Source organism: Pungitius pungitius, chromosome 11, assembly GCF_949316345.1.
Source record: "Pungitius pungitius chromosome 11, fPunPun2.1, whole genome shotgun sequence".
Lineage (NCBI taxonomy): Eukaryota > Metazoa > Chordata > Actinopteri > Perciformes > Gasterosteidae > Pungitius > Pungitius pungitius.
This window is the reverse complement of record NC_084910.1, coordinates 3116754-3143712: the sequence shown is the minus strand read 5'-3', so window position 1 is coordinate 3143712 and position 26959 is coordinate 3116754. Positions and strand designations below refer to the sequence as shown.

At 42.9% G+C, this 26959-nt stretch overlaps 2 protein-coding genes across 11 annotated transcripts in view; one reads left to right on the top strand and one right to left on the bottom strand.

Moving 5' to 3' along the window:
- Positions 1–22: 22 nt before the first annotated feature.
- Positions 23–13413, top strand: LOC119197004 (myelin basic protein-like). Of its 7 annotated transcripts, XM_037452859.2 has the most exons (7): positions 23–158; positions 8366–8470; positions 8602–8628; positions 9249–9278; positions 10585–10668; positions 10813–10831; positions 12114–13413. In XM_037452859.2, exons 1-6 carry the CDS (start codon positions 39–41, stop codon positions 10813–10815), a joined length of 369 nt encoding a protein of 122 aa, XP_037308756.1. In that variant the 5' UTR covers positions 23–38; the 3' UTR covers positions 10816–10831; positions 12114–13413. The 7 variants fall into 7 exon arrangements, with proteins under 7 accessions (XP_037308756.1, XP_037308762.1, XP_037308761.1 ...); XM_037452865.2 differs by lacking the exon at positions 9249–9278 and having other exon boundaries at positions 10594–10668; XM_037452864.2 differs by lacking the exon at positions 9249–9278.
- A 1687-nt stretch (positions 13414–15100) lies between these two features.
- Positions 15101–26959, bottom strand: part of LOC119197584 (zinc finger protein 236-like) — a 35720-nt gene continuing 23861 nt past the window's right edge. For 3 of the 4 annotated variants that reach the window (XM_037454025.2, XM_037454026.2, XM_062565455.1), the window contains 10 exons: positions 26303–26448; positions 24291–24522; positions 24006–24197; positions 23188–23346; positions 20676–20833; positions 20354–20473; positions 19806–20000; positions 18468–18597; positions 16693–16866; positions 15101–15983 (listed from right to left, as the gene is read on the bottom strand). In XM_037454025.2, coding sequence (XP_037309922.2) covers positions 15868–15983; positions 16693–16866; positions 18468–18597; positions 19806–20000; positions 20354–20473; positions 20676–20833; positions 23188–23346; positions 24006–24197; positions 24291–24522; positions 26303–26448 — 1622 coding nt within the window. In that variant the 3' untranslated portion in view covers positions 15101–15867. The remainder of the gene's footprint in view (positions 15984–16692; positions 16867–18467; positions 18598–19805; positions 20001–20353; positions 20474–20675; positions 20834–23187; positions 23347–24005; positions 24198–24290; positions 24523–26302; positions 26449–26959) is intronic. The other variant, XM_062565454.1, reaches the window with a different exon arrangement.

The window sequence follows — 26959 nt, the reverse complement described above, 5'->3', positions numbered from 1 at the left end:
TTTTGCCAATTACAAACACACCGCCAACTACTACAGCCATGGCATCCGCAAGCAGCTCCGCACAGGCCGCCTTCGGGCTGGGTCGGCGGAAGAAGACCCCCGGCCTCCTGGATCAGATTGGAAACTTCTTCGGAGGGGACAAGAAGAGGAAGAGCAAGGTGAGGAAGCGGGGAGAGTAGGTGTGAAAGCTCCACCCTTCTCATGTATCTGTTCGTTCTGACCATTCACTCCACGAACCCCTTTTTACTTCAGATTCTTTAACAGATCATTTGAAAATGTGTTGAAGCATGTTTGTCACATCTATTTTACTCCGTTTTACTGCTGTTTTTTTTGGTGAACCAAAGTCAGACTTTTTTATGATTCACATTAACTGACTAACAGGTTGATTGGTCAATGGATTATGACTTTGGGTGGGTTTTTTTATTTTTCCTTTTTGGAAATCATCAATAGACACATTTCCAAACTGTTCTGTTTTCCTTTCATTTGTTAATGGTACTGACATGAATGAGTATAAATATAATATGTCTGTTGTAGAAGTGACCCGGTGGAAATGTTTTCCACCGTCGTGCAATTTGTTCATCGGCTTGTCAAGTTAAGAACCGCCGTGTTTCTGAAATACCGTCCTTAATGATTGTGACCACACTGACGATGGAAGAGAGACGTGGAAAACTCATGTCTGTATTCTTTAGATACGGGTAAATGATTTTGGGGGATTTTGCATAGTGATCGGGTAAACTCGGCAGAGCTTCTTTGTAGTGTCTTCGATGTCTCTGGCGTCATTTTGAACATCCACAATAAGCCACGGGGAGGTACACGACCACTGTTTGTACGGTACATCATTCAGCTAAGTCACTTTCAGAGTTATTGATGATCACATTGTGCCATCAAAGATGGCATGAATTAAGGTGTGTTAGACTTAAGGGCATATTATATGCAGTCTGCAATTCTATAAAGTAAGAACAGGCTTTGTTTTCTTCCAGGTCATTATTATTATTATGAGGCATCGAATCCCGCAAGGCTTTCTTAATTACATTGTTCTTTAGTGTTTGCAAGATTCCATCTATTCAACCATTGGTCAATACAATTTTTTGTTAGGAAGGTAGAGCTCCATTTGTCCAGTTAAGACAGACGTCCACTTCCAGACATGATGGGCTGCTTGGCGCTGTGAGTGCTGCTCTGGTGGTTCCACTCTTTTTTCCGTGGGTGCACTCAGTGATGCCCTCTGGAGGGGGGTAGGGAGGTGCAATTTCAGCTTAAGTTTTCAGCGTTGTCATCTTTGTTCTTCTCTTGGTCGTCTCGACAACGCTACCGAACTGCGCCAAAGCCAAATCCCAAAGCCTCTTGGATGTCCCGATAACGAGCCTGCTCCTTTCCACTGCTGTCTATGGACATGGACATGGACATTGCTGATGACAGTTTTAAAACCGCCCAAGCAAACTAAATCCGGTGTACAAAGATATACTCTATGATTTTAATCTTTTTTTAATCTAGCTTTTCTTACTCTGCAGTGCGCTAATCAGCAGCTTTGGCAAGATAATTGCAAAGAAACCACTGAGCGGCGTGCATTACCCCCACGCCTTATGTCAGCTATAAATAGGTGTTCCTTGTAGGATTCAGGATTTTGAAAAATTATTTTGTATATACTGTATGCTACCAATCTTTGCATTAGCTGGGACTGCTGATAAGATATTGATTTGCTTTTGTAAAATGTTCCTCAAAAAATGTTCAGGGAAAATGTCAACAGAACAAACGCTGAAGCATTCATTCAACAGTAAGCTAGTGATCAATTTGCTGCAGATTTTCTTATTCTTTGAGCCGTACAATTGTACATTGCTGTCCATATTGATGACAAGTTTACTGATACAAAGTTGTACAAATAAATATGTATGTATTCACCATGGTTTTGCCTTCAAATAATAAGTCAAGACAGGTTTGGGCCCACCTCCGTTGTTGCCTCTTTGCAAAAGATCAACCTGCAGAAACTTTCTGCAGCAAAACCAGAAAAAAAATATTTTTCAACTTAATTTCTGGTCTGTGGGCCCAGATCCTCCACAGACCTTCCTTAATGCGTACTCAGAAGGCTGCAGTTTTTATGGGAAAGGTGTTGGTGTTTTCTGTTGGACTGTCAAAATCATGCTTTTCTTAGATGTGGCAGGTTTGGAGACCTTTGCAAAACTGTTTCGATGTAAAACAACTGCAGGAAATCGGCATTTGATTGATAACAGATGTTTGATCATTTCAAATTATAAGCGATAACAATGTGCTAATTGGAGGTAAAATGAACTTTGCGTGAACATCAGCATCAGCTGTTAATGTTTAGCCGACAGAATCAACCCACACGACCCAACACAGGAGTAAGAACTCTTTATGAATCAGGTTTCAGTAGAACAGCTCACAGTCCAACCAGAACCTCTAACCCCAGTGTCTTGGATGGAGGGGCGGGGGGGCGGGGTGTCAGCGGCAGAGCCCCCCCACCCCCCAAAAGTCTGCTCACCTCAGGTGTCTTTGAGCCAGTGGGAGAGTTGTGTAACAATGCTTGTAACCGTGTGTATGTGCTGTGACCCGTCCCTAACCCCACCCTGTTCTAAACCCTTTTTTTTTTGCATTTCTTGCTTGATTAAACTCTTTAACACCCTCAACACGCTCCATGTTTGTTTTAATGTTGATGCTTCCCTTTGGTTGTTCGTTCATCGTATGATTAAACATATTTTAACTAGAACTCGATTTGTTTTACAAATGTCTTCATTAGGGTCAAATAAATAACTTTACTTCATGTGTGATATAATAATTATGTGTCAACATTGACGGTGACTTTAAGGTTTTTATTCATTCATAACAAACACCAGGGTTCATTGTGTTGCTGCGTGTGCATGAGCGAGTTTGCCTTTTTGGATTATCGTTCGATTATCGCTTGATTGTTGTCGTTCGATTCCGCCTTCGAGGCCAGGGAAACATTTAAATGTAGAAAACGTTTATTCAATGATCTTGTTGTCAGTCTGAGACTTAAATGAATACATTTAAGAGGGTCAGTTGTCACAAGGACATCCTAGGAGACGGTGGTTCATGTCCGCTCTGATATCCTGAGCAATGGATGACGTGATCGGCTTAAATGAGGAAAAAAAAGAGTAAATATGAACATCTTCCCGTCAGTTCGACTACTAAAAGGCCAGAGTTTGGTCATCACCCAGATGTTCAGCTTCCCATTACTGCTGAATTAACTGAGCTGCTTTATCATTCGCACATGAACAATAAGTCCATGTCTCAGTAAGTACCCTTAAGTTCTCAGAGAGGCTTGAACATTACGGGAAACCTTTTCCTGTCATTAGAAGTATTTTTTGTCTTTCGCCTTGACTACGGAAAGTCCATAAAGAAGAATATAATTCATTTAATTGATAAGAGTCATTTTGGCATCAGTAACCGTACCAAGAATTTGACAAGTTGCAAACCGTAGACGATAAAAGCCAAAAATAGTCGGATCCCCAGACTGCCCCTTAAAAACATCAATTTATTCCACTTTTCAGTGTCCCAAAGGACATTTGAGGGTATTTTCTCACCCGTTAAATCAGTCAGAGCAGATATTGCCTTACATAGCCTCCTTTCTACTTGGTATTGCGAGGCATAAGCCAGACAAAGTGCTGTATTCGTCTCTCCGATCCATCCCCCCCCCCCCTCAGAGAGTCCTAAGAATTCAACGTAATTATCACTCTTATCTTCCAGTTGAGGATCCACAGCCTTACGGAAAGGAGCAAAGGATTGTGTGAACTAGGGACACTTACCGTACTTAACTTCTGAACACTTGACTTGATGAGCTGCAATTCGGCGGTTCTGATTTGTTTAGCGTGAAGGGAGTGGAGCACGTTGGAAATACTGGTTTTCATCAATTGCTGATACTCACCAATGATGAAGAATCTCAGAGTCATCCCTAAATCGGTCCCGAATCCTATTTCCTCACATGACTCATGTCACCCTGCTTACATTGCACATGTGTCTGGACTATGTGTCTCTATGTGTGACAGCAGAAGTGTCTGAGTGCTGTCCATCTTATTTTTATACATACAAAATGCAAGCAAAAGGTTTTGACAAACAACTTTTTGACTTTTTCACAAGGAGATGAATGAGAATATTGAAAGGACTGTGACCGCTCCCTGCATCGTCATCTTAGAGTAGCATAAAGCCTGGAAACTAATGAATACGTTATGGATGAATTAAACAAACAAGGTATGTACATCTTAATAAAGCTACTAAGAGGAACTCTTATTTTGGACAAAAGCAGTATTGTTTCCCAGCACCAGAACCCCTTTAAAAAACTCTCGTTTCACTGTGGTCAGGGTGCCCACATGGTACACATTAAAAGCACCGTGGTTATGAGCATATTGCCCTGCTCACATTAATAAGTCCAGCCTCAAAAGGACTGATTGATTGCTTTTACCGTGGGACAGAGCAGAAGCTTCATATTAGAAGGGAAGCGATATGAGTGACATGCTTCGAAGGACATTGTCATGTCCTCTCGTCCGGTGAGCATCTTAACACACATTAACTAATGAGGAAACGTGGCTATTCACATAATAGATAAATAAAAGATATTTAGGGCGGGTAGTGATCACAGCTGTAACTGGGATTGTAACGAGAGGGGTCACTTAGACGCTCTCTGTGTCTCTCTCCACCTTCTTTTCACTCTCACATACCAGGCATAGAAGACGAATTTTAATTTAACAGAAAACTGTCCCTGCACATGATGTGCGCCATCATTATTAACGGCATACCACGAGCTAATGGAAAACATTTTTTTTTTAGCCATTCCAAATGGAATGTTCCCAGTCAGAACAAGACATGAGAAGAGAAAAGATCAAATACAGAAGAGACCTCATTCGCATCAAAGGGCCGAGTGGCCAAAACACCAGCAGAATGCAAACAGCATATTTCAATCTCCTATTTCCTTCCATCTTTTCCTTTTCTTGTCTCCCGTTCCCCAAACAAAAGTGCGATTGCAGCCACAAAAGCTGCTCTATTTTCTCCCCTCCCTTTGATTTCCGTCCGGACAGAGAAACACACAGAGACGGGCAGCTATTCAAGGAGACATCATTAATGCGTCACTGCTGAAAGCAAAGGGAAGCTGCTCAGCTGAAATACACATGATGGAGTCCTTAGAAAAACTAGATTTCATCCTATTGAATTAGCAGAAGTAGTCATCTCACGCTGTGGATTTGATGAATAATACAGTTTTTGGCACTAGGTAGAAATCTTTATTTATCACCGTGCTTCCTGTGTAGATTTAACTATTGCTTGATCGCTTTCTTCAAAACCCTATAGGCCAGATAGCTGAGGTGCCATACAAGCTGAAAACCGCCCCCCCCCCCCCCCCCCCACCCGTATGGTGAGAAGGGAGGTGGTGGTGCTGGTGGTGCTGATGAAAGTCCTCCCTCTTTCAGCTATTTGATGTGAGATAATGGATGTGCATCATCAACAGCTCACTCATACACACACAGAATCACACACACTTCCCTGTTACGTTAATGGGGTCAGAGAAAGGGATGAATGAGGTAACGTTCACTGGGGTGGGCGCAAATGAGTTTGTTCTCCCGTGAGCTGCACGCCGTTGATGGTGTTCGAGGAATTGTACTTTTTACCTTAATGTGTTTGCGCTGTTTGCACAGCGTAATTGATGATTCTTTGAATGCACCAGTGTTTTTTCATTGGGGCTAAGAGGTCAGTGGATATGGACCTCATTGAACACTCATCCGGGCGCACTCTTTGTTAGCCACATCGATTCTTCCTTTGGGATTATAACGACTTGTTGAAATTAAGCCAAATACTGATTTCTTTAACTGCTCTTTTGTTTCATTTCAATTAGTATTTAATGTCTTGTGGTAACAGTTGGATAGGAGAAGATTAATGAGGCGGGATGTGAAGCTGCCGGTAATGGAATGGAAGTTATCAGGAGGGTTTTAACAGTGAAGAGTCACTAGCTTTACCCCGCATCACTATGTACTGTGAGCTTATGCACAGGGGTAGTCCTTGTTTTTTTCAAAAGGAAGGCTGAAGTGTGGAGGATCCTCAGTTCAAACCTTCTCTCTCAGAAGGAGGGTTTGGTTGCAGTCAGGGCTTCAAACTGTAAACTTTGAAACAGTTTTGAGGTTTAGTAAACAATCCCAAGGTCTAATATGAGAAACGGACACAATGAGGCATGTGCTTGAATAGCACAAGGGAACAACTGAAGGGTTGCAGGCTCCAACCTGCTGTCTGAGGTTGTGGGTTCATGCCCCTTCATGCAGACATCACTTCAGCTTTGAAAGAGTTTTGAGGTTTGAGTAGCAGTCTCAAGGTTAAATACGAGAAAACAAAAATGTAATTTGTCCATGGTGAGGTAGTGCAGCACAAGAGCTGAGGAGCTACTGGTTTGAGCCTTTGGCTTTACTTCAGGTTTGAGTAGCAATCTCAAGGTTAAATACAACAAACAAAGGATTGGTTAGTGTGTGGTGAATTAGCACAGCGGAAGAGCTGCTGCCACCAGCCTGCACTGCATTTGGCGGTTGTGGGTTCAAGCCCAGTCTTGGGTTTGATCCTTTGGCTTTACTTCAGGTTTGAGTAGCAATCTCAAGGTTAAATACAACAAACAAAGGGTTGGTTAGTGTGTGGTGAAGTAGCACAGCGGAAGAGCTGCTGACATAAGCCCCTGCACTGCACTTCAAGGTTGTGGGTTCAAGCCCAGATGTGGAAAAAGCATTTAAAAAGATTTTTGAGGTTTAACTCACATGCTCAAGGTTAAATAGGAGAATCAAAGTTGCCACAATGTGACCAGGACTGGTAGTGTAGGGGTGCAAGCTAGAGCCCAGAAGCCTCTGTGCGCACCGCCAGTGGGTTCAAATCCCACTCCTGCCAAGTCTTGAGCACACTACCGCGGAGGTAGTAGTGGGGGCATTGTCCCCACTGGTTGTTTCAGAGAAGTGAACCCTAGGGGTTATGCAGAAACACAAGGTGCGTTCACTTGAGTTATGATGGCATTGTCAAGAATGATGAAGAATCTTTTGAATGATGAATTGAATTTGATGTTAATTGCTTTGCTTTAGCACTTATTAGCCATGCTACGTAGCCTTTAGGGTTCCACCTTTTTGACGGGAGAGAAGGCCGGATGAGTCAGTAAAGATGAGCAGATGTGTCTCATTCAGTCGTCACACTGACATGAAACTTATTACAGCCTCTGAGGGCATTTTTCAAGACAATCACATGTTTGTCTACTTCAGGGCATCCTGTGGACAACCTTAAACTGACAGTCTGGCACAGGGTGTAGATTTGTTTACCCTTTTTAGTGCATCCACCCTCCAATTTGTTACATTCAAATCCAACTCACTTGTGCCTTTACCAATGCAGGAAGGATGAATAGCATGGTTGATCCTCCAAGATGCACCAATCCGTCTCTGGGGCAATATCCCATTATGATTTTTTATAAATGTCAGTTACCCAAAACTAAAAAAGGATTTAGGAAGAGCCACCATGTCCCTTGAGGGTTGAACCCAGATACGGTTTAAAGTACAGAAATTTGGGGCATTTGGCATTAGTGACAGGGACGTGTAGGTTGCTCCATCTAAGATCATTCCAGTCATGTCATGGGAAAAAAAATATTGTGAAAAAAGTCAAAATATGTAGGGTCAAAAAAGAAAAGATTTTTTTTTAAATAATAGGTAAAAAATTATTATAGAAACATATATGTAAGGTCAATATATATATATATATATATATATATAATATAATATATATATTATTAGGGCCGGGACTCGAAAAAAATATTAATCTAATTAATTAGAGGCTTTGTAATTAATTAATCCAAATTAATCGCATTTTAATTGCATAAATATTTTGTGAGAAGAAAAAATGTTTAATGTGTTATTTTTTGTGTAATTAATTAATCTTAATTCACATTGTAATTAATTAATCGTAATTAACGCGCTAAAGTCCCGGCCCTAGTAATAATCATTATCAATATATCAGGTAAGATCCACTTTCTCCTCAGCCACAACCTTTAGGGTTAAATAACATGGGAATGTTCAATTTGTGCATTTCCAACAGTCACATTCTTTTTGTAATTTTGTGTTTTTCTTGTCGCTGTCCACAGAAAAGTTGAACAAGACAACCTACAGATTTTGGTATTCATCTATGCGCCCCCAGCCTTTTGACTTTTTAGTCATAATGATTCATTATTCACCACACACGTGTTATTTGAAGCTTTTGAGAAAACCCCACTGAGAATGTATTTCACGATTTAACTCTCAAGAGCATAAGGTCAAGTCATTTTGTGCAAAAGCATACATTTATTTAACATGTTGCTCAGTCGCTTCCTTTTTGTCCCCTTTCCTATTCTCCTTGCCAGGGATCCTTCAGAGGTGCCCTCTCTCCAGGCCCCCAGAAGGGCTCTGCCACTTCCCCACGTAAGCGTGGAGCAGAGAACGCCGTGGTCCATTTCTTCCGCACCATCGTAAGTAGTGAACGTAAGGAGCAGGAATCCCTGCCCCTCCCAGCCGCTTTCCCTCCATGCTCCTCCCTTTTCTCCTCGCTCCTCAAAGCTTCTTCAAACCTCTTCCCTTGCTGTGATTAACTCCTCTTCAGGTGTCCCCTGCCCCTCCCAAGTCAAGGGTGAGTCTGCCTTTTGTTGCTTCCGTTCACTCACACATGAAATGCCAAAGTAGTAGACCGATATCTTTAACAGTGAAAGGAAATGGAGCACAGATTGCACACTTAGTTTAATATGTAGAACGTATGTATAATACAAAACTACTAAAAGTAAAATACCAAAACCGGAGGATAGTTTTCAGTGTTGCATTCGGATTGGATAAAGGACTAATCACTTTCTAACGTGAAATTGATAAACACAGGAGCTTAGTATTTTAATACAATATCTTTTTTAAACCCATTCACTGCAAATATGCAAACATGATACGCACAGAAATAACAACATCAAGTTTGACAAAAGCACAAACAACATACAAAGATCAAGCAGAATGTTTGTGCTGCTGCTGAATGTCTCTAAATGTGTGCTCTTTTCAATGTGAGCGTCCGCCCTGCTCCTCTCTCCTTGCCCCCCCTCCCCTCATCTGCTCTTGCGACCTTGTGACCCCGTGACTCTTCTCCCCCCCACCCCCCTGGATGGACCCTCCTCTCCTTCCCGTCCTGCTTTTGCGCTGAGTAAGATACACATTTCTACTTGACCCCTGTCCCTTTTTTACCTTCTTTTCCTTGTGTCTCTTCACCTCCAGTGGAGAGGACTAGCAGCCAGGATAGGCCTGGTAGGTAGTTTAAAAAAAAACAAAAAAAAACGAGTCATCATGGCTAATTAAACCCAGAGAGCAAGTGAGGTCATCCTCTCAAACAGCCCGTGGCTCTACTTCCATTTAGTCTCCATCAACCACTTAAGCCGCTGCAATCTGTCCATTCATGAACGATAACGCCCTCATTACCTTACAGCTCCAGTCCATTTCCAGATACATCATACCCATTTTGTAGCTTTGCAGCATTGCTTATCCATGTAATGTCAGCGCGTTGTATATTCATGATAACACGGGTATCGCCGTGCTCCTCATTAGCCTCGTTTCATGAAAGAGCAGAAATCCTGCGTGGCCGCGTGCAGCCGGGACGCCTTTCTGCTTCATTTCGCCACGTTATCAGCACTTAACTAGAGGCCCTCGTGCAAGTGTCTGGGTAGAAAACTGAGGCCAGGAAAGTGAGTCCATGAAGATTATTTGGGGCGGGAAGGGGGTCAAAAAGGGGTGATTCAATCCCATTTGGTGAATGATAGATAAGATCGGACTTAATTTAGGATGATCTTTTTTTTAATTTGTTTTTTCTTGTGCTGAACTTGAGAAAACCCTAATAAACCCATGGCAACTATACAACTATTCGTATTATGATGACATGTTGTTGTGAGGGTGATGCGGTGGTTTTCCACGTGAAGGGAGCAAAAGACAATTGATGATGTTTGGAGACCTTTGTTATTTTCATAGAGTGAAACATTAGGTTCCATTCCCATCAACCACATTCAATCATTTTCATGTTTGAACTCTGCCTGAGAATGTTTAAATAGTCCATGAGTATCTGATGATCTGATGCATATCTGATTGGACATCTGAATCTACACCTAAAAGGCTGAAGCTGTTTCCAGAGCAGTGATAGGGTCAAAGTAAAAGAAATAAACTGTTGTGCAATGAAGTTCCCACTTGGTTTCCAAATTCTCAGCAAAATATGCAATACGCTTTGAAGCAGTTCCAACCGCATAATTCACGCAAAATGATGAAAAGAAAACGGCCAGAAATGCGACACAATTAAACCGGGAAAGTCAGGCCCAATGGGATTGCACTTCTTTTTATACCCAGTGTCAGTTTGGCTTTTGTCAATCTCACTAATCTCTCTCTCCCGGGCAAACGCCACACAAAGACATCTCACTCTCTCTGTCGCTTGAATCTGGGGCCAAAACCGAACCAAAGGTCAACCGAATGAAATCTTAATCCCCCCCCCCCCCCCCCCCCCCCGACAAACCTCTCGGAGAATCTTTGAACACTGACTGCATTTCTCCTTTGTTCTTCTCCCCCCGAGCAGGGCGACCAGAAGTCCCAGTCTGCTAAAGCCAAGAAGGCCAGTGCAGGGGACGGCAAAGGGACCCTCACTAGGATCTTCAAAATGGTAAAAGAAATCAAGCTGTTTACGAGTGGCTTCTCCACATGACTTCTGTCTCTCTCCCTCCCTCCCTCTCTCCTTGAAGTATGATTGCACACTGAAGGAATATTTCACTTTCTTTCCCCCCCCCCCGATTCTTTTCTGCCTCAGTGATGATGTCAGCAGCCGAGTGAGTAACTGATTCTTGATGGAGGGATACTTGGATTTAACTCACTCGATATTGATATGCTTAGAAGACATCCTAATCTCATTACTACTGCAGCAGCAGCAGGCGAATAATAAGAGGCTTTTGGAGAATAGAGGGATCATCATGCATCGCGTGCTACAAGCTTCATGCCCGCCCTGATATAATCATGCTGAAGTTGGGATTCCCATCAGAGCCCAGCGGGGATGTGGCTAACACACTGCAACTGCCTTACAGGGACAATGTATATTGTGCCATCATTGTGTGATTTCCTTAATCCTTTGCCAAGCACGACTGGCTCCTTGATGTGCTGAGGAGGAGTCGGATTATACAACTGATCAACATGTGCACAGTACCAGGAGACCATTGCAATATCCAGAAAGGGAATCATTTATCATAATAATGTTTAGATGAGTGGCTGCTTAGCACAATTTATCAAGTGATGGCTCAAATGTAAAAACTATTTATAAAAGTTAACATTATGTAAACATCTCTCATGATTTGGAATTACCTGTGATTTCCTCTCGAATGGCCGACCATATTTTTCCCTTAGAGCTTGAAAGACAGAGTGAAAACCTTCAACTAACTAACGAGTGGGAAATATTTATTCATCGATTTTTATTTGAAAATCACACTAACACCGAGCCTCAAGTTAAAATGATGAAATACTGGGCACGTGTTATTAGATGACTAAAGAGCCTTCATTTCTGTATCAGGATTATGAAATACTCCGGCTGAATCCATTTATAACGGTCATTTCTTGTCATTTTGACTTTACTTTAATTCTTTTATCTGACTTAGAAAAGATTTGTGTTTAGAAAGTGATGTTTTCCATATTCCATATCATAATCAGAGTATTTCTTTTTTGTCTTCATTATCTCCCATTAAAAGGGCCACTCTGACCTTTCCCTCTCATGACATCATCTAAAATGCTGTAAAGTTAGTTCATTTCAAAACACATTACTGCACCTTTCAAGCTTAACGAAAGAACTAAAGCAAACTCTTTAGATTCTTTCGTAACACAAGTCAACCAGAGAGCCGTCATGGATGATTCATAATGGCGTCTGTCAATCTTACCAGCAATTCCTTAACGAGCGCTTTCTCCTGATACGAAAGCTGCCATCAGTCTGAGGAGAGAAAGAAGGAAACGGCCGAAGGGCCACAGTGAAAAACAGGGGTAGTCCTTTAATGCTGAACCAGATATGTGGACCGCCCCCCCCCCTCCCCCCTGCATGCATTCATCAGAAACGTCTCGTGTGTCCTACAGGGCAGCAGGAGTTCCTCTCCAGCCAGACGCTGAAGTCCTTCTACGACCCCTCCCAGGGGCACGAGGGCAGATGTTCAAGGTCGCATGGAGGAAAAAGAAGAAGAAAAGGAAGAAGTCCTGTCACCCCCTGAACTTACCTCCCCCTCCTCCTCCTCTGATAACACTCTAACTTATGCTAAATCCCCCCCCCCCCAACCCATTTTGGCTGGTAGATAGCGACACAATCTGTTGCCCCCTCCCTCCCTCCCTCATGCGTTGTGCTGTCTCTCGTCATCTCTCATCATTAGCGTGAACTTTTTGCCCAAAACGTATTCAGCCCGAATGCCCCCCCCCCTCCTCCTCACCCCCCTCACCCAGCCCGCATGGCTCTCTGTGCTTGTGCTTGAGTTTCTATGCACGTCTTCAGCGGTTCCCGCTAACACCTGCAGCGGTGGAAGGATCGCGGCCCACCCGACCGCCATTGCCCCCCGCCCACCCCCCCCCCTGCGTGTAGGAAAAAGGCCCCCGGGCGTGCTCCTGTTTGTCTCGTCACGCTGTCTTTGTCATTCCCACGAAGCTTTTTCTGTGAACCACGACGCGCTTTAACAGAGTTTGCGTCCTTGTGAGATGGTCACAGTGTGTTTGAGTTCAGTGTCTTGTCTCATGTGTGATGTCGTCTATGTTCGTCTTTGGGGCCCACGGGTGGCTGTGGTTTTATCTGGTAAAAATGTCATTTCTAAAACTTTTAATCACATTTCCCAATAGCATTAGTCACTGAAAAACAACTACATATACGCGAGTTATTTCTTTTTGGTTCATGGAGTAATGGTTCACACTAATGACGGATACAAACCTTCCCTCTTTGCTTTGGTCTCTCCTTTGTCTTCGCTGTTTCTGTCCCACATACTGTAAATTAAATCATTCAACACTTTGTCCTTTCCGCCTGACTACCAACACAAAGTGCTGTGTTGCCTTCTCATGGATGATTAAAAAAAATCACAATTTCAAACGAAGGTGCTCTGTAACTAACTCCGTGGAGACACATTATAAGGTGTTTCTAGGCAATGTGTCATGTGCAAGTTATCTAAAAAAAAAAGAAAAGAAAACCTCAGCTCTGTTGAAAACCTCCATGTTCCACACGTGTTAAAAAGCAGGCATGTGATACCCGTAGCGTCCGTCTCTCCCACTGTTTGTGTGCTTGAGCCTTGTGAGTTGCGGTTTGATTCCGGATGGATCCTGTGGATGAATGTAAAGATCCTGTGTTTAATAAAATGGGACCAGCCACTTAACTGAGAATAAAAAATAAAAACTACAAAACAGACTCCCCTCTACTTTGTGCAGTGTGTTTTCTCTCCGGCTCATTAAAGAGAAGCGGTGTCAGGTTGCAGCATAGTATAATAGTACACTATGTTCACAACACTGATCACATGAGCTGCTCATCACTGGGACGCCTTCAAGCTCAGGTTTTCCCAAACAAATCTTTGTGTAGCGCCGAATGGAGCCTGACTCGGTCGGGAGGAAGCATCCTGACACGTCATTGCTAACTCAGCCACAGTGAAGTCAACTTTAACATATCGTGTCGGAATAAGTTAAATATCTCCTGAGTTTTCTTGTCCGAGGCACTCTGGCAACCCTGTAGCGTTTAGGGGGAGGGCGCTGCGATTCTACATTCAGTGTTCATGTCAATCTAAATGTCAATTTGTCACCTAGAAGCGACAAATTGCCAAATTTTGTGCTGAGCCACGCAAGCGGTGTCCTACTTCCACCCCGGCCTACCCTATTCTAATGACCTCCGGCCTGGAAGTGGTTTAGAAAAGAAAAACAAGAAAATTGTTATAATCACATCCATCCATCCACTTTCCTCCGCTTCACAGGGGTCGGGTCGCCGTGGCAGCGGGCCCAGCAGGCTCGCCCAGACCTGCCACTTATGTATTTACAATTTCACACCAGACGCAATGTGGATGCACGTCCTTCCTCGCGAAACATCTCGCAGAGGCAATTCAAAAATTGTACATTGTCACAACCTGTGTTTCCTAGCAACATGGACACAAACGAAAACTCAGAGAAAAGCTCTTTGGAAAGTGTGAGCCAGGTGAGGACTACAAAAAGATTCCCACGGAGAAGGAGAAGAAAGCTTCCAGTGGCTTAGATGATAGAGACTGCACGTACAGCTGTTGCCTGGCTTCTTCTCCATGGACAGCTGGACGGGGGAGGAAGAGCTCACATGAAATCCCACCTAGAATCCAGGCCAAAGGTCAACTGGAGGAAGGTGGTTTGGTCAGTGTAGCTTTTTGGCCAGCAGTAGTGGAAGTAGCCAGCAAAGCCTGCACATCACGTCCACTGGGAAGCACGCTGCTGGCAGCGCTCGGGATGCTTCTCAGCAGCAGCAGCAGCAGCAGCAGCAGCACCTGGAAGGCTTTTAAAGGGAGGAACGGAACACGAATGCAGAGAAAATATCACCGAATCCTGGAGGATGAACTGACTCGGTGTGCAGGAAAATGACTTGAATGAAGATTTAGTTTCCAGCAAGAAACGAGCCCGAGCTGCGCAGAAAAGGCTGAGACGAGCGTCCGTATGTGGCGGTCTGATTGAGACACATCCAGAGTCTGTCATGTGACTGCAGCCAAAGGTGATTCTGCTGAATACGGACCTAAAGCATTCACCTCAAGCTTGTGTATCCAAATCATTTTTCATTCTAAAAATATACAAAGTGACCTACAAAACTTTTTTTGTTTCCACATATTTTTACTGGAGATCATTTATTAATTAGGTCTACATTTATCTATCTACCAAGTTGAATTTTAAATCTGACACTTTTTTTGGCAAACTATAATAATATCTTTTGCAGCACTGACTTTATTGATTAATTTTTTTTAGGCATGCTATAAAGACTTTAATAGTTCCTTTGACAAACTATTCTATAAACTCAGTTGTCTCTGAAATATGAAACTGTTGCTTTATTTGAGGTAAAATCAAAGATACAGCGGAAAAAAAGATGAAAGTTTAAATTAGTACAAAAATTATTTTATTCTTAATTTATTATGGACAATAGAAAATACAACTAAAAAAAAAAGCTTATCTGTACATTGTTCATTACAAATACAATACTATGTTCAAATGCCATATCTCCAAAAAAGTATTTGTGCCGATCCATCAGAAAATAGATGCAATCTAACTTCAATATTTACAGAACTGAAATAAATAAATACCTCGTAGAGCATAAAATCCAGGGAACAAGGGGCCGCTTAACCAATCGCTTTGAGCATAGTCTTCAAAATAAAAAAGAAACTGCAAATGACAAATCACCTCAAAAGTATATACACAACACATATATAAAAAAAAAGCGACATATCTTCTAGACCCATGAGAAATACAGTCCGTTGTGGTTATAAAAGTCAGGACAGCAGTACAACTGTTTGCACCTCTGCTTCATCCCTGTGGGCACAACTCGCCTCTCAGGAGGTTCCTCTAGCGGGTCAGCGTGAGCGGGACCTGCATCTCCTGGAGAATGCGCTTGGACGCTTATCTTTATCCAGCCAAACCTCTCCGGAAAGTCGGCGTATTGATGAAAATGAGACGGTAACAAAAGTAATGAAGCAATTCACGAGGTAACTCGTACTTCCATCACTGCTGATACGGTTGATCAGCAGGCCGCTACCAGGTCAAAGCCCTCGGTGTGCAATGGTCTTTCCACCCAATTGTGTTTGGCAAAGCTTTGCTGCTTGGCCGAAAAACTCTACCTGTCCAGTGCTATTTGGGCGAGGGACTCGTGTGGTCAGGGGAAGACATTCTGCCAGTCCCCGGATGGTTCTGGAACCGCTTCCAGGTCGAGTTCAGCGGTTTCTTGGTGCACCGATTCCTCTTGTCTTATGGAGGGGTCTTGGATCTGACCTGGAAGGAGAGAGGGAAAGAATCAATGAATTGGAAGGACGATTGGTTTTTACTAAAGTGGAACGTAGGGTTTGCCATTTCAAAAAGAAAGTTGACTGATAGTGGATTTAGCATTAAAAGCTAATATAACAACAGCAGTTCGGAGCAGGATGAGCAGCTGGCTGATAGCTATGAAAAACTAATAGTGCTGCTTTATACTTCATGGATAACTTTTGTGGGGAGAAATAAACGTCGAGGTGTATATTTTGTCTTGGAAAACAATGCACCACAATGCTTGCACAGTGTTTGGTTTGTAACACGTCGTCCATGATGTGCACAAACATTGAAAACCCTCCAAAGGTGACGTCTGTCTGCGCTCACCTCTCTAGAGGCCTTTTGGGCCTTATTCGCAGCAACACTTCAACACTTGAGACAAGACTTTAGAAATGATCTGCATCCACCCAGCAGAGTGGAACCTGAGTGGAAGTGTTGTCTAATTAGAACAGATCTGTCCCTCAGGTCAGATCACTAGCAGGTGTCCGCCAAGTCTCCAGGGTTACGTTGCTAGGCTGAAATGAACCAACAGCAGTGTGTGTCACACCCTTGGCCGAGGTGAACCAAAGATTTGCCGTGACCCAAAGCTCAATCGAGGCGGTCTCCGAGAAGTCATCGGCCAGTAGGCGTGATGGCGCTAAAAGCCGGCGGCACGCCTTGGCGTGCAGCTGCTTACCGTAGCCGTGGGATCTCTTCATGTGGTGCTTCATGTTGCTCTTCTGCGTGAACCTGATGCTGCACACCTCACATTTGAAGGGCTTCTTCCCGGTGTGTTTGACCATGTGGACCTGCAGGGCACTCTTCTGGTTGAAGGCCTTGTCGCACTGGATGCACTTGAAGGGCCGCTCGCCTGCAACCAAAAACACACCCTCAAGTAATACATTCCTCCCAGACGTGCACACACACACACACACACACACACACGACTGTACGAACTAAAATGTCCATTAGTTGTGCTGCATTTTCATTTCCATAAAAATCTTCTTTGCTGTTTAAGCCTCATGATGAAATTGCTTCTTTTCACCAACATGTGTACATATAGAAAAGCAGCTGTGATGTGAGGGACATTGTTCTAATATTATATCTTGCATAGTTTGTGTGTACTTCCATACAAGTATACCTACCAGGGGGGAAATGACACAGCGGGGGGGCCTGATACACAGCAGAGAGCTTCTCCATGTTCTAATGCAACGATACGTCACCTACATCTCTGCTCTAGACAACAGACCAGACTCGGGCATCTAGTCAAAAATGAGTCTTTGCTTACAGAACTGAGTTTACTTATTCATTTGATGCACTCTCATGCATTCACGAGAGAACAAAAAGCAACAAAAACAAAGCAAAACCTTGGAATAGATGGAGGAGGGAAGGGTTTTGTTCTTCAATGTTGCTTTGAGACTAAAGAGAGAAAACTCTTCAAGGCATTTAGTTGCCTATTAGCTGTGTTTGTATGAATACATCAATTAAATATAATGAATGTCTCAATAGGAAAGCTTCCAAATAAGTTCCACATTCTATTCATTTTTAAATGTTATTCAAGACGTCAGGCATTGGGACTCTTTATACAGTTTAACATGGAAATCAATCCAACATCTATCGAAGATAATAGTCACTGAGTGAGTATGCTGAGGTTTAAAAATAATCTCAAACTTTTTGTTAGTTAAACATTGTTCCTTTAATTGTCACCATTCACTGAGGAGGTTCTGACGTGCAGTAGACAGTTCATGGACAAAGTGGCATGAACCCATACGACATGTGATAAAAGATACTGGTGGTTTTAACATACATGTTGCCATGGCGCTCAAAGGTTTCTCCTCTGACCTATTTTTCAAAAATAGCTCGAGGAACGCTAGTGTTAAGTCTGTAAAACTAAAGTGTCATAAATACAGTGGATCTAGATAAGGGTTTAAATACACTTTCAGAAGTTCAATTAGTGAGAATAAATACAAAAACAAAAGGAAGTTACCAACAGACGCAAGTTATGTGCACAGATTTTGCCGCATTTGCGCCTGGCTGCTTATTGGCCGGCTCAGCGCGCTGCAGATGGAGCCCACTGTCTGAGCACTGGCAACGCAGAGAGCCGAAGCCACATAAGAGCACAGCACTCTGAACTAATGGCTGCTCCCTCCGAGAGAGAAGAGTCACGGCCTGCACAGAAGGCTGCTACATTTGTCACCTGCCTTTTTGGGTTTTTTTGGCCAGCCAAAAAGGGACGAAAGGAGTCTCAGCCTCCCTCGTTCTAGATTGGACAACTTCTAGGTTGGCTACTTTTTTTATACCATTGTCATGAAAAGTGAATCATTAATTAAATGTTAAATTACCAATGAAACTGTGGGAGTGTGATATGTTTTTGTTGATGTTGCTATTGTCATTATTATCATTATAAAAAGGTCAAAGTGCATTTGAATTTCAACCACGACATTTCAACTGTGACGGCAATAACCCTCTGACCTGTGTGCGTCCGGTTGTGTCTCTCCAGCTGGCTGCGCTTGGCGAAGGCCTTCACGCAGGAGGAGCAGTTGAAGACTCTGGGTTTCTGGGAGCTGGGCGACGGGCCCGGCTGGTGCACTCTTTCGTGTTCCTGCAGACGAATCAAAATGATCCAACGTGTAAGGAGAACTCCGATGATGCTTCAGTTTCAGGAGGGTCTCGAGCCTTTTTTCACTTTCCTTTTTCTTATTCGTTTCCTGGATTAAAGCTGGTTCAATGATGTGCTGAGCGGATGGCTCATGAGGTGAGTGTAAAACCAAAAATGATTGTTGACATGATTGACAGGAAATTAATCTGCAAATATTTGGAAAATGTTTGTGTCATTTTTCAAGCTGAAACTAAAATGATTTGCTGGACCAGCCCAATGCTGTGCTTTTTAATGTCATGCATGATAGTGAACTAAGATGGTTGATAGGAACATTCATACTAAGAGCAGCAGGTCGCAGCCTGCGCTGTAAATATATACATTCTTTCTGTAAAAAAAACGTTGCTGGGCTGCGTCTCCCAAATATCGACAACTCTCAAACAAAACATGTTTTTGATGCCATTTGCCAAAACCTCTCTCCCTGAAGCACCATTTTTCATGTTGAGTCCGATCTTACCCTGAAGCTGTTTATATCTATTGAGCCAGACACAACGTCTCGAAGGCATTGATGAAGCATTACACATCTCATTAGGGCCTGCAGTGGTTTGCAGAATTTGGGTTTGTGTACACCGGTTCAGGGGACTTTTTGGCTCATTACGGATGCAGTGTTTAATAGAAGGGCCTCGGGTTATTTGGGAAAAACTCCCAAAAAAACCCTTTCAACCACTTACAATCAAAAAGAAAACGTTCTCCATTTCCCAGTCCGTCTCCGCTTTATGCACTGCCATCACATTGATGTCAGGGTAGTCACTTATAATATTAAAATAATTTAATAAATTTATAATTCACACGGTTTTGTAGTCTATTCAAAAATGCTACTTGATTAAGCTTATTTTAGCTAGACAAAGATGCTAACAATCAGGAATTGGCGGTTGGTGCATGACATGTGAAAATACAATTTTTATTAGTGTATAATCACCGCTGACTGTCAATCTTTGCTTAGAATAACCCGTTTACATCTGCATAGGGAGAGGATCCTCTTCATCGAGTCCACCATGTCGCACTGACATTCTTCTACGGTAAACTGGCTCCAGCGAGAGCCTTTTTGCGTTTTGACTGCGTTAAGTCCCTGTAGTTCCCCAAAACCGCACCTATGGATGTCACCAAGCCCCACTTCGAGTGGTTTCTCCCCCCCAGTGGACGTAGGTTCTTACCTTCAGGTGTGTCGCTCGCTTAAAGGCCTTGTTACAGAGACTGCAGACGTGACAGCGGTCCTTGCCGTGGGCTTGTCTACAGTGGCGCCGCAGAGTGTTGGCATTCTGGAACACCTGGTTACAGTAGTAACACTGGTTCCGATGGTCAGCCTCCGTCTGGCCATCCTTCCCACCCTTGTGGCCATCGTCGGTAATCTAACACACAAAAGATGAGGGAGAGACGTGTCTACCATTACTCCCGAAAACACAAGCATTGACAAAAGAATTGTTTGCCAACTAAAATAACAAAATGTTTCATAAACCTAGTTTAATCTCACTACTGCTCGAAAGTTTTATGCCCAAGGTGCATATTTCCATTACAATCCAGTCTGAGATTGACAAATGTGTTTTCACATCTTGCATCCAGCCCATGATTATAATTCATGCTTATGATGAAAATCAACGGGTACACACTAATTTGCTTGACAGGTAATCCATCACAGTGGATTATCATGATGCCATTTTAAGCACCCATTCATCACTGTAGAACCACACACACACACACTCACATTGTATCCATTGTCAGATGCTGCATTAGTGGATTGCGAGTGGTGGCTGACCAGTATGACCTGCTGGCCTGAGCCGTTAGACTGTCCTGTGTCACTGAGCACTGAAGGAAATGTCTGACCCTAAAGATCAAAAGATGCTCTGGTAAGGCCGCTGAGCAGCTTCACAATGTCACGTTTGATCATCACACATGCTTACTGACGTCACCAATTTTTCAGTTTACAAAAACATTTCAAATCCCGCTGTTTAATCCGTCACGATTACAAATCGTGGCAACAGATGGCCTCTAAATGAGTCCTTGTGTGCGTTGTTGTCAATTTATACCTGCGCATTGAGGTTCAGAGTGACGCCATCCAGAATCCCCTGGGCATCCGCCAGTGTGAGTGTAACGGTGTCGTCGCTGGCAACCCCTCCTGGTGACATCACGAGGCTCTGGGACACCGCGGGAAGTGATAGGGTGGTGCTGGGAGGCAGGCTGGACACTGGCAGGGGAGATTAAGAGTTCTATAAGCCACAGTCCCTTCCCTGGTAAATGCAGCAGAATGGACTCAAAAGGGAACTATCACTAGCACAGTTTGTGTCTGTAATAGCATTGTCATTGTCTACCTGCGCAGGAGGGATTGAAATGAACCATTTCTGTCGCTTAATGCTTCACATTAAAAAGCATCCAACTGGCAAAACACACACTGTTGTTTCCATCTGTGAAGCAGCTGCGTTTCTAACAGTCGATCGGTTTGGAATATTGCAGAGAGTAATGAATTGATCAGGCACAGTTAGGTAGAAGGTTATGCATCGGATATCACGTCACTATTGACCATATATTGATTGATTGATTGCTTCATCAAAGCATTTCAGGCTTTCTGAACAATTAGAAGCAAGGGTGGTTCGTCTGTGGTCCAGTTTGTTGTGTAATGGTAAAATATGTCATAACATAGTCTTATGCTTAGAGTGATAATTGTCTGTATTGAAGTAATGTGTGAAAAGCAGGATGATTTCCATTTGCAGCTGTGTACGAAGAAAGGAGGGCAGTCAACGTGCTCTCTCACAAACGCTGTTACCCCAACCAACCTGGGTTCATTTCTCACTGGGTTCGCAAATCTGCCATCTCCCATGTGATCTAGTGGTTAGGGCTCGGCGCCTGGTTCTTTTTAAATATTCCACAACAGTTAGACCAAATTTTCTTTCTTCCACAATTAAGACAGCGATGTTGAATAGCGATATTTAAGGAAGTGACTGATACCATCTGGCTGCCAAAGCCCTTTTGGTGTTTTGCTCCATGAATAAAAATAACAACATTTTCATTAGCTTTAGTCAGGGATGAAACTCCATTATATTACCAGTGAGGAACACCAGACGATATTTTATTATAATATAAAGGACGCTATGACCCCGTACAGTTTATCAGTCGAGGTACAGGTTGAACCGTATTAACATACAAAGTGTGTGGAATGCTTCAGTCTAATCAACACAAGCAGAGATGCTCTGGGTCTCTGTGAAGCGGTGGAAATGTTTTCCACTTGAGTTGAGAAGGAAGGCTAATGAAGAGAGGGATGAGAGACTGGAAATTTGATTAAGCCTCCAAGTGACAAGCGAACCAGTAAACAGCGAGCCATCTGACAAAACAAGTCGTACCCGTCCGCTTCACAGGGCACAAGCCTTTTACTTTCTCATCACGCTGTCCAATTATTACGTGATAGTATTTCACATAAACATGTCTGGCCCAGTTATACCTACTCTTGACTAATGCCTTCTACCGTAAATGTGCATTCGCTTAAGGTGAATTGTCCACTTGGTAGGGGAAACACTGCATTTCCACGCTCCCACAACAAAAATCATCATTTAGAAATGCAGGTTGTGATAATTGGAGGAGGTAAGCAGATCGAGGCAAAGTGAACGTTCCACTTCCTTCCACTAAAGGAAGTCCAGCTTAAATTTCTCTCACGTGGTGACTTTCATGTTCCCAATATGAACTACAAACACTCTTTCCCTTGTAATGTTAACCCTTTGCATTTGAAGTAGCTCCACATTGCTGCGGTTTTATTCATCTTTACTCTTCACCGGGCATATCTGACGGCTTTCTATAGAGATACATCTATAGAGAGTGTGTTCATTCATTACATGTGATTTAGCTGACGCTTTAATCCAAAGTGACTTCCAATAAGTGCATTTCAACCATGAGGATACAAAACCAGAAGAACGAGAAGCAAGATTTGACCAACATGTTTGTGATGTAAACCAACAGGCGATTTCTAATTCCTTTAAGATAGAAATACCTCACTTGGTGTGAATCGTCCTTCCATTAAATGAATGACAATTTAATAAGTTGTGCTAAAGTGAGCCAGCTGGATATCTCCAATTTTGTAGCCATGCTATTGGCTTAAAGTGGTGTCCCTGAGTCAAGTGGTGTCGCGAGTGAGTGGCGCAGGTCACTAACGACGGCTCGGCGCAGGGCAAAGATCCAGCTTTTGTGTGAATTTAGAAAACTGAAGTGGTGTGGAACAAAGTTGACTGATGGGGAGGTCACTTTGTGACCATGAATGTCTGGGTGGCCTCTCAAAAGCAAATTTTTTTCAAAAGGGAGATGCAGTCTTTAGTTCTCAAGGAGGAAACGCGACGTTTTTTATCTGAAAAATAAACATATTTCAATAAATAAGGGAGTGAAGGGCTTTTATTGCTTACTGAAAAGTCACTGCGTAAACCTTTGATAAAAAGTCTGCAAACACAACAGCTACTTCAGGCCTTGAACATATTTCGAGGACTCTGTGTAAGGTTTCAGAGCGATGATGAACTTGCGGTTATCTAGATACAAAACAAATACTGCCATAAAAGCCCTAACCTGCCATTCCAGTGTTGGCGGGGCCCTGAGGGAGGAGATGATCATTGCTGATGGTCAGGGTTGCACTGGTGGACTGGTTATTGAGTGGTGATGCCAGCCTGATGCTGCCAGTCATCTCCGCCCCATTAGGGTGGCTATGATGGGGGAGCAGATCCTGACCTGCAAAGTATGCACAGAAAATCTTCTTATAGTACACAAGCAATTCACATGCATTGGTTTTCCACACTTTCAAATTTGAATCCCTTTTGTGCGTTTTCTTATTCCAAGGAAGGATAGGAAGTGGAATATTTTGGTACGCTTTTGTTCTGTTTTTCTCCATGGATGGTGAGACATAAAATCTAAATTGGGCGAGACTGTTAATGGCAGAAAAAACATCTTGGAATCCATGTACTGTGATCATGTTCACTTTTCTGCCACTGCCTATTGTTAAAGAGCAACTGATCAATAACCTGTGGGAAGTAATCTCCAATGAATGTCATCATGCCTCTTCAAGCGAGGCTCACACTTCCACACCGGATAGAAGATTGATCCGCAGCTGATTTAGGACCAGCTGCCTTTTAGTTGGTGATGATGTGTGGGAGAGAAATTGGTTTCCGAAGAGGTAATACAACTCAAAATGTCTTTTAATGTTGATTGGAGAAATGGCATCAAAATAAATCTACGTGCTTTGATTTATTAATGCATCTTTCTTCTCTGCTCGCAAACATGCCCTCCTCAGAGAGGAAATCAATACAGTGTTACAGGGGATTTAATTTTATCTGCTGTTTTGTTATTGTTAGTTGCTGCACTTCTTTTATTTTTATTTGTTCTGTTGTTACCTGATATGGTGAGAGTGATCTCCTGAGGGTTTCCTGCTGCAGCGCTGGAACCAGAAGCTGAGGCCTGAGCATGAACCTGGGCCAGGGCCTGACTCAGGCTGGAATTGTTGATGGTCAATGTGATTTCCTGTCCACTCGGGCCTCCAGCCACCAGTCCAGAGCTGCCCATGACGTGGCTTAGGTCCTGGGAACCTGCGGGCATCGACAGGAAAGCATAGATCAGTAATGCGGCTCATGACGGTGAGTGTTTTGCTCCCTTCGCCCTGCCGGAGCCGCCACACGTACCCGTAGCATCCTGTTCAGAGAGGCTGGCCATTGTGACCTGAGTGGGTGTGATGGAGGAGGGCTGCAGGGCCAGGCTGGTGAGTGGGTGGATAACAACATTGGCAGAAATCGAGGGGTCGGTGGCGGACATGAGCTGGTTGCCCGAATGGGAGACGAGGCCAGTGTCAATGCTCAGGGGTTGCGAGAGGAGACCTCCTTGTTGTAAGGTCTGCTGGAGGAGGGCATGGTCAATCTGGGGGGGAAAAAAGCACTAGGTCAGACGAGGAGGAAAGGTGATGATGGGGAGGAAAAAGAGAGAGAGGCTGGTAGAAATTGCTTTAAAAAAATGTTTATTAAAATGAATAAGCTGACTGAATTAAAAGTAGTCATGGGCTACAGCAGTTTTTTTTATCTTGTTCTGGTGCTTGTGTGGGATTTCTTCTCTACTAGACTGCTCATTTGGTTCAGTGCATATACGCTCACTAGAGATATTATGGTAAAAACATTGAATCTTCCAATGTACAGCTAATGCCAAATGCCCCGGAAGAATTCAAGAGCATAATTACACTGCAACTATGGCAATGCAGCTGCAGCAAAAAAAGCAACTCATTTGTAGTAGTTGTCCTCCTTATCACATCAGTGGTGCTTTGAATTCAGCAAAAACATACAAAACAAACTAACTTTCATCCCCAAAAATCTTCAAAAAGAAGAATTCCTAATTAGGGAATGTTTTAAAATGGTTGTATAAATCCACTGTACAAGGGTGTGGTTATGAACTCCTGTGCCTAAAATAAAGATGATACATCAAACCCATCCAAGAGAAATGTTGCACCAATTAATCTGTCTAATTGAATGGAATGATTCAGACAAATTGACATTAAACCCAGGAGGGATTTTATTTACCATTTAAATTGTCTTCTGCTCAATTAAATTATGAAAAAGAAGAAAGGGGCAACATGTACAGCTCTGTGATGTTATTTGTAAAATAGCCCACGGTCTTTAGGTTATTAAAGCATTTTTACTGACTTAAAGGCACATAATTAGCATTTGATTAATTAAAGACTGTAACATTAAGTCAATTGAATTCACAGAATTGATTATAAACTGATTAAGAGTCCATATTTGTGTGTCTGTAAATGAGGATTATTGACTCATTCACCCATGGGATGCAATGCAGCAAACTACCATGATTCCTATTTAAAACCTACTTTTGGTCAAAGATGGTGCTTCGTCTCAAACTTCCTGAAACTTAGGAAATTAATACATGACAACTGCTCTTCCAAGTGATGCTTAAATATATTTGATTACCTACATTAAAAATAAAAAAGACGCTACAGAGCACAAGCTCAATTTTGTTGTAAAAAACAAATAAAAGGCAACAACAGTTCACAACTCAATGCATGATCAAAACAAGAGGCACAAATTAATTAACCTTACTTTGTAATAACTAAAAGGAATAATCCTAACTTTTAGAAGAGGGGTTTTGTGAGGTACTTCTGATACGGTGCATTGGCTTCGGTCGAAGGTGGTGCTTGTGCCACAGTTTGGACAAACAGACAATAAGAGCACCGCTGTGGGCGTAGGCAGCATCAAAACAGATTCTACCGGGCGCCTGAAGCCACTATCTACGCACTCTTCAAAGACACACGGCTCCTTTGACATTGTCATTTTACTTTGCAAATTGTATATTCTGCAAGGAAAACGTTTTTGCAGAGTGTCAATGAATCTAACGGCTTCAGTTCTCCTTAGAAAGGGCTGTCTGAGGTACAGAGGGGAAATGTAACATGGATGTTTTTTTCCTTCGTGTTATTTATTCTAGCCACGGTTCATTTGGCTGCCGCCCCTTATCCACAGCAGTACATTGCTTTGCTTCCGTGCCTGGACCCCTAAATCTAGTTTTGCCAATACACTGACTATGAATGAGTACTTCATACAACCCAACTTCAGAACTCCCTGAACTATCTCTTTAAGGGCCACAGTGAAGACACGCAGAATGGCTGATAACACAATTAGTTGTTGTGAGTGTGTGTAACCTGTAATGTGATGTTGTTGATGTTGCTGGTATCGATGCCAGAGATCTGAACGTTGGGGCAAACCAGGTTGGCAGGTGTCAGCTGCAGGTGGATGCCATCTAGTGTGGTCAGGCCATCTGGGAGAGACACAGTCAGGTCCCCTGCAGCTGTAGCACACACACACAGAGATATTATTAGAGATTTCACATTGTGCTATGAGCACTCTCTACAAGTGCTAATGTTTACCCATCCAGAAACTACAGTTATTTTGCCCCAGCTTCAAAATTTAAATGACACAACTCAATCAAATGTTCATGTTGGGGAAATGCATGGTTATAACTATAATAACTAATAGTTTCATTAGCCGAATAATGAAAGCACGGCAGTGAGTCGGAGGGTTACGACAGGTAAAAGAAGTTATGAACAAAGAGCGATGCCGGAAAACGTTGGTTTCGACAGACAAAAAGGGAGCCAATTTAATGGTATTGGGCGATGACGCCCATGGAGGCACATTAATCAATAATCTGTGAAGGCCAGATGTAAAGGTATTGCATACACTCCATTATATGCACAGCTAGTGCCTGTGAGCTGTGGAAAAAACTGCTGCCTTCTGCTGGTGCAAGAATATCCTAGAAGTGAGATATTTAATGTCTCCACCAAAGTACCACCAAAAGAGTG